This window comes from Echiichthys vipera, assembly GCF_963691815.1.
Source record: "Echiichthys vipera genome assembly, chromosome: 11".
NCBI classification, from domain to species: Eukaryota; Metazoa; Chordata; class Actinopteri; order Perciformes; family Trachinidae; genus Echiichthys; species Echiichthys vipera.
The window spans coordinates 3242910-3250409 of record NC_139836.1 but is presented as its reverse complement, the minus strand read 5'-3'; the positions used below and the strand labels follow the sequence as shown (position 1 = coordinate 3250409).

General features: G+C 46.4%; 1 protein-coding gene across 1 annotated transcript in view; it reads right to left on the bottom strand.

Annotated features, from left to right (window-relative positions):
- hectd2 (HECT domain containing 2) overlaps positions 1-7500 on the bottom strand; it is a 60866-nt gene that overhangs the window by 27976 nt on the left and 25390 nt on the right. Inside the window, exons 9-13 of the mRNA XM_083923355.1 lie at positions 6569-6717; positions 6361-6484; positions 5672-5768; positions 5298-5405; positions 3045-3177 (exon numbers count right to left, since the gene is read on the bottom strand). Of these exons, the coding sequence (XP_083779481.1) occupies positions 3045-3177; positions 5298-5405; positions 5672-5768; positions 6361-6484; positions 6569-6717 (611 nt within the window). The remainder of the gene's footprint in view (positions 1-3044; positions 3178-5297; positions 5406-5671; positions 5769-6360; positions 6485-6568; positions 6718-7500) is intronic.

The window sequence follows — 7500 nt, the reverse complement described above, 5'->3', positions numbered from 1 at the left end:
CCAAGTCACATGGTGTCCACTGGAAGGGGAGCGACTTAGCCTCGCCTATGGCACTGATTGGCTAATTGTTACATTCTGATAGGAAAATAACGCTGTTCCACTGCGTCAGTGCGACATAAAAGGCCGATGAGCAGCTAGTGAAGCAGAATGAACTCCACCAAACGCTGAAGCTCTTCCAGCTCCCACTGAGGGAAACAGCAGCAGTCTGTTCTGAGCGGCGACACACACACACACACACACACACACATCTGGACCGCTCACATCTGGACCGCTCACATCTCTGCACACCAGAAACAGACACCGCTTAGAAGAGCCTGTGTGTGTGTGTGTGTGTGTGTGTGTGTGTGTGTGTGTGTGTACACCTGCCTGTGTGAAGCTGAGAGTGTGTTTCTGTGTGCGTGTGTGTGTCTGTGTTTGTGTGTGTGTGTGTGTGCGTGTGTGTGTGTATGTGTGTGTGTGAGGCAGAGTCGGGGCTTTCCCTGTGCTGCTAATGAGGGGAACACAGCTTTCATTGAGTGTGTTTCTTTGGGCCGACGTCCCCTGGCACCAAAAACACAGACGACCGCGGAAAGATGGAAGGACGATGGAAAGAACAACTCGACCAGAGGAGAGAGAGAGAGGGACACAGATAGAAATAAAGACAGACAGAGAGAGAGAGAGAGGGAGAGAGAGAGAGAGGAGAAGAAGCAGATATAGAGGGACCGTCGCTCGGTTTCCATTCATTGATGCAAACTCTGTGACTGAAGCTGAAGGAGAACTGAAACTGAGAGTCTTGGAGAAAAGTCTACATCAATACTGTAAAAAGGGTTTTATCCACAAATGACGTGTTGCCTGTGGTTAGAGGAACTACTGGAGCAACAGTGATGGAAACACACGTGGAAATTCAGAGGGATACAATTCAGCGTTCAGAGTTTTACTCACATTTCATATCAATTTGATTTGGTATCAAACGCCTGTCGACCTGCAACTCCCAGAGGTCAAAGCTACAGTTGTATTATGATTATGATGAAGAAGAAGAAGAAGACGAAGAAGAGAAAGTAGAAGATGATGAAGAAGAAGAAGAAGATGATGAAGAAGGAGACGAAGAAGAAGAAGAAGATAAAGAAGACGAGGAGAGGAAGAAGAAGAAGAAGAAGATGATGATGAAGAAGAAGGAGACGAAGAAGAAGATAAAAAAGACGAGGAGAGGAAGAAGGAGACGAAGAAGACGAAGAAGAAGGAGACGAAGAAGAAGAAGAAGAAGAAGAAGAAGACGACGACGACGGAGAAGGAGAAGGAGAAGGAGAAGAAGACGAAGAAGATGATGAAGATGAAGAAGAAGAAGAAGAAGGAGACTTCGACGAAGAAGAAGATGAAGAAGAAGACGACGACGACGACGGAGAAGGAGAAGAAGAAGAAGAAGAAGAAGAAGAAGAATTACTTTTATTTATCCGCAAGGTAAATTTAATTAGTAAGTGTCTGAGATTGTTGCTTAACAGGGGAAAAACAGGGGGGAAAATTCTATGTTAACTTTCAGAAAAAGAAGAAATAAAGGTCTTTTCAAAATATATTGTTGACGAAAAAGAAGAAATATAAAATAACACCAGTGTTTTCATGTTCAGGTGTGAGCACGGCTGCACCCTCCTGCAGCATGAGCTGTAGTTCAGTAACAATTCAAGCTCACACTGGGTCTGTCAGACCTTTGGAGCTGAGAGGAGCTGATACTGCAAACTAATATATGGCACGATTTATTGGAACATGCTGAACATGTGCGTGCGTGTGTGTGTGTGTGTGTGTGTGTGTGTGTGTGTGTGTGTGTGTGTGTGTGTGTGTGTGTGTGTGCTGCAGGAGTGGTTTGAGAGGTGTCTGTGGAGGTTTTGATGCTTTCAGAGCAGCTTTTCAACAGAACAAGGGGAGAATTTAACACACAAAGAGATTTTTTTGGGACTGTTCCTTTAAAGCGGCGGGGCTGCGGAGGCCCTTTCTAAAGAACGAGAGAAGAAAAGAGGAAGTGAAAGAGACAGGGGCACACAAACAAAGTGACAGAGATGTGGAGATAATTAGAGTCGGGCGGTCAGCGAGGACAGGAAGAGTAAACTGAGAAGAGAAGCAGACGGCGAGAAGACGACAGTCATAACAAGAGCCGCTTCGCTCTCAGACGAGAGTCCGTTGCCGAGCTTCCAAAACCAACAGCGAGCACTTTTCTCAGCAACCCGACGCTTGTTCCCGCTGCAGCTTCACTGAGCTGCAGACTCACAGAGGCCGTCTGCTGAGACCTCCGTCTAATCAACATTTACTTTACACTTTCATCCAATAAAGCACGCGACACTGACTCCACATCGAGCTGGGTTTCCCTCCAGATACTCAGCGGTATCTCCGGCCCGAGGCCCACTGTGCTGTGCCGAGGACGGACCGATGACACGCGCTAACCTGCTAAACTGCACGCTGCGTATTGTTGTATATTGTATAAACCTGCGTTTAACCACAATGTCCGTTGCACTCTGTCACATTTAGTTATTGTTTGATTTATTTTATGTAAGCTTTCTTTTGCCGGGGCGGAAGTAGCTCAGTCCATAGGTGACTTGGCTAGGAACCGGAGGGTCGCTGGTTTGAGTCCCTATGTGGACCATGAATGGAGCGTGGACTGGTGGCTGGAGAGGTGCCAGTTCATCTCCTGGGCACTGCCAAGGTGCTGTTGAGCCAGGCACTGAACCCCCGAGGGGGCTGCCAGTGACCGGCAGCCCCCTCGCTCCAACATCTCTCCATTAATTGCATGTATATAGGTCCTGTGTGTGTGTGTGTGTGTGTGTGTGTGTGTGTGTGTGTGTGTGTGTGTGTGTGTGTGTGTGTGTGTGTGTGTGTGTGTGTGTGTGTGTGTGTGTGTGTGTGTGTGTGTGTGTGTTCTTTTGATTTGATTGATGTTTTTATGCTTATTGTCACTCTGATCCTTTCCCATCTTTGTATTGAAACTGTTGCAAAATAATTTCCCTGGGGATAAATAAAGATTCTTGAATCTTGAACCCACAACCAAGACTTTAAATCCCGTGAGCTTAAGAGCGTCTCACCGTAGTCTGTGTGGAAGATCTGGCGGACCAGCAGCAGGAACCACTCCTTCGTCAGGCCGCCCATGTCCAGCCCCGCCTCCCCGACAAACGTCACCCGCAGCTTCTTCTTCAGGTCGCACCGCTTCCTCGTCAACTGCAGAGGGAGGAGGGACGAACGCACGAGATTCAGCAAGTTCACCGTTAATTCTCTCGTTGTTTCAGTTTGGAAACCAACATTTTCACTACGATTTATGGGCACGTCCAGCTGGGAGGAGGCCTCGGGGAAGACCCAGGACCAGGTGGAGAGATTAGATCTCCACACTGGCCTGGGAACGCCTCAGGATCCCCCAGTTAGAGCTGGTTAATGTGGCCCGGGAAAGGGAAGTTTGGGGTCCCCTGCTAAAGCTGCTGCCCCCGAGACCCGACCCCGGATAAGAGGCTGAAGATGAGATGAGATGAGATGAATTTAAATGTAATTTAAAGCAAAAACTCTTTCATTTAAACCTCAAACATAAGAATGAAAATGTTCCCATGTATTCCTAAAACCTAAACCATGAGGACGGTCTTAGAATAAGCACGTTTGGGATGAATCTCCCTTCTTTAAGCAACAAACATCCCTTTGACTTAGATTTACAGTTGGGTTTAGGTTAGACGGAGCGTCTGAGGTTGACACATGGATTTTCCGCCCTCTTCGTGTTCCCACGCCACAAATCTGCCTGTTTTTCTCTCATAACAAAATAGATTTTAAAAAATGTTTTTTTTTTCCTTTGGCATCAAAACCTCATAATTGTCCCGGTTTCAACCGAGACATTCATCTGCATGCGTGAGAATTCCTCCCCCCCTTCATTATCTGTACTCAGTGCTCCAGTCGAGGAGGAACACAAACATATTTACAGGCAAATAAACGCAGATGGATCCGTTAAAACATAATTTAACATATAACACAAAACAACATCATCTCAGAGCTCAAAGTACATATTTCTGCAAACATGTTGAAGAGGAGCATTCACCAAAGGAGCGTGTCGTGATGGTGTTTGCAGAAGCATGAAACAAGTGACCATCCAAGCGTTTCTGTGCACATCTCATCTTCATCCGCTTATCCGGGGTCGGGTCTCGGGGGCAGCAGCTCCAGCAGGGGACCCCAAACTTCCCTTTCCCGGGCCACATTAACCAGCTCTAACTGGGGGATCCTGAGGCGTTCCCAGGCCAGTATGGAGATCTAATCTCTCCACCTGGTCCTGGGTCTTCCCCGAGGCCTCCTCCCAGCTGGACGTGCCTGGAACACCTCCCTAGGGAGGCGCCCAGGGTTCATCCTTACCAGATGATCCTGAACCACCTCAACTGGCTCCTTTCAACGCATGTCATTTTTTGTTTCAGTCTAAGTCTGACTCATGCGTAAAATGTCCTCTTTAGTTTTATCAGGTTTAGTCAACCTCATCCTGTTTTTTGGTTAGAAAAGTCAAATTAATGTCTGGAGATTTCAGTCTCCTCTAAGTCAAAGAAACCTGGAAGTATTTTGATGAAGCATTAGTCAATAAACATTTTAGTCTTTTTAGTCGTCAGATTATTATATTAGAATGTGTTTCAGTCAATTTAGTCCAGGCAGAGTCGATCATTTAGTCTTAGTCCATTATTATCTCACGTAAGATTTTAAATGATCATTATTTGATGAGAAACTCTGCTTTGCAGCATTAGTGATGCACGGGTCCGTCGCACCGACCCAGCCCGTTGTGAGACCTGCAACCTGCTTCAATCAGTTAATGCGTATTGATATTGTCACAGTCGTTTATAAAGGTAATGGTGTCCGTGTCATCCATAAACGGTAGTTGACGAATTTCGTCATAGTTGTCGTTTACAAACTGACCACCTGTGCATGTGCTATTATCGGAGCGACCCAGCACACTGTCGGGTGCAGGACCTCACTTCAACCACTTCATGAGCATCCCATAAACAGTCCCTCTGTCGGCAAGGGTGCTACTGCAGATTCCCTATCCAAGCTTCCCCACAAGCAGCTAAACCCACTTCAAGCTTCACACATCAGTTATTTTTCTCTCTTTTAAATCGTTAAGTGCGTCTTGTTGATGGTGGGATCTTTCTTATCAATTAATAGAGAATTATAGAATAGAAGAAATGTAGATCGTTATGTATTCCTGCTTTTATGGATACTTTGGGTTAAAAAAGGGTGTGTGTGTGTGTGTGTGTGTGTGTGTGTGTGTGTGTGTGTGTGTGTGTGTGTGTGTGTGTGTGTGTGTGTGTGTGTGTGTGAGATCTTACCTCATCCAGTGAGTCGCTGAGGAGTTGTGCTCGTCGTACTTTAATGTTGAGGAACAGAAGGTTCATGTCCACTCTCTGCCTGCGAGAAACCTTACTGACCAGGCTTTGCTGTGAAACACACAATCAGTGTCAGACATGCGTTTGTTCCTCACGTAGATACGTTCACACTCTGCCTCATTTCTAGTTTTCATGTGTGTGTGTGTGTGTGTGTGTGTGTGTGTGTGTGTGTTACTGTACTTCTGACTTGCGAACATATTTGGAAAGTCAGTGTGTGTGTGTGTTTGTGTGTGTGTGTGTGCATGCTTGTGTGTGCGTGTGTATGTGTGTGTGCGCGTGTGTGCGTGCATGCGTGCGTGTGTGTGTGTGTGTCTCACCCTGGCCTGACTGATCATCTGTTGCTCAGAGTCTTTCTGGATGATGGCTTTCTTCACCACCGTCGAAAGGATGAAGGGGAACTGACAGAAGGAAAACCTGATGAAGGACAAGAAGACATTTGTTTTTTTCAATTAAAGGCTTTAATCCAAACGAGCAGGATCGGACATCCACACCCTCCACACCCTCCAGGCCCCGAACGAGCAGAACTCCCCGCCGCCACAACGGCCGGGGCCTTTTTCGAGTCGATCGCTTGAACGGTAAACTTTGGATCCATTTCCTTTATCAGACGCTAACGAGCCGAGTTTACCACTACTCGTGATAAACTGCACTGTGGGGTTAACGTTATGTGGTCGCTGCACGGGGGATGGGGGGGGGGGATCTTCAGAAGAGCGTGTTTTTTGGTGGATATAAGACTGAAATGTCAGTTCTCTCTGACAGTTTTAGAGATCTTCTTCTCAACCCTTCAGGTGAGCGGCACGACGACTCTCACATACAGAACAAACGTGACTGAGATTTCAGAGTCTCTGCAAATCTCATGGTCATGAAACTGAAGTCATGTATGAACTGGTTAATCCCAACAACCCTACTCTGGCCACATTCAGTCATTTCAATAAAGTCAGCCGATGGAAAATCCAGTCAGCTCAACGGTTAAACCATTCACAGACAAAGAGATGGACAGATGTCGGACCTATTTGAGTTGCCGTAGTTTTGCCAGGTCCTGTACTCCTCCATGAAGTCGATGTGCTCCAGAGTGATGTTGTAGAAGTCGGTGAAAGGCATGATGGGAGTAGAGGAGACGCTGTTGGCTGCATCTGGGGGGAGGAAGAGAAGGAAGAAGTTCAAAATGTGACAAAATTATGTGTGTGTGTGTGTGTGTGTGTGTGTGTGACACTCACTGAACAGGCCGAGCACTTTGGTAGCAGAGGGAATCCACCATGAGCACTTGGCCAGAGGAGGAAGTTCGTCTGGCTCTGCAGGAAACAGACGGGTGGAGATGAACTGGAGGAGGCGCTCTACCAGCTGCCTGAAACGCCTCGCCGACAGCCTGTCACACACACACACACACACACACACACACACACACACACACACACACACATACACAGTATTGGTTAAGGCAGAGTCAGAAGTGCCCAACCTGCACATACCCTGAAATATACACGATCACAAAAATAGACTGTTGAAGAGAGAAAAATAGCAGCGCTGGATGGAGAAATTGTTTTTGGACCCGAGCAGAACTAAACAGAACTTGTAATTTAAAGCAGCTCGCTTGTAAATCATCCCCGTGTACACGATGCTTTCTTCAAGCCGAGGGAGACGCACACGAGATGCATTACATCGGTAATTGCAGGCTGTGTTTTAAAGATTGAAGTTTTATTCGACGAAAGGGCTGTTAGAGGATTATGTTTTCCAAAATGGACCTGAAATTAGCATTAGCACCTGGATACTAACGTGGTGTTTAATTCTGTTTAAACACAAAGTATTTATACGGCTATGCTCAAAAATACATAAACAAAAGGTTTCCAAACCCAGCCTTAAAATAGGATCATTACCAACATAAGTCCCATCAGCTTTATTTGCCCGTACAAACTGTCTGAAGAAGAAGAAGAAGAAGAAGAACTTTTATTAATCCTGCAAAGGGAAATTCAATTGTTTCACTCTGTTATTATGCAGGTTACACACACACACGACCTATTTACATGCAATTAATGGAGAGATGTCAGAGCGACGGGGCTGCCAGTGACCAACGCCCCGAGCAGTTGGGGGTTCTATGCCTTGCTCAACAGCATCTCAGAGATAACTGGCACCTCTACAGCCACCAGTCCAC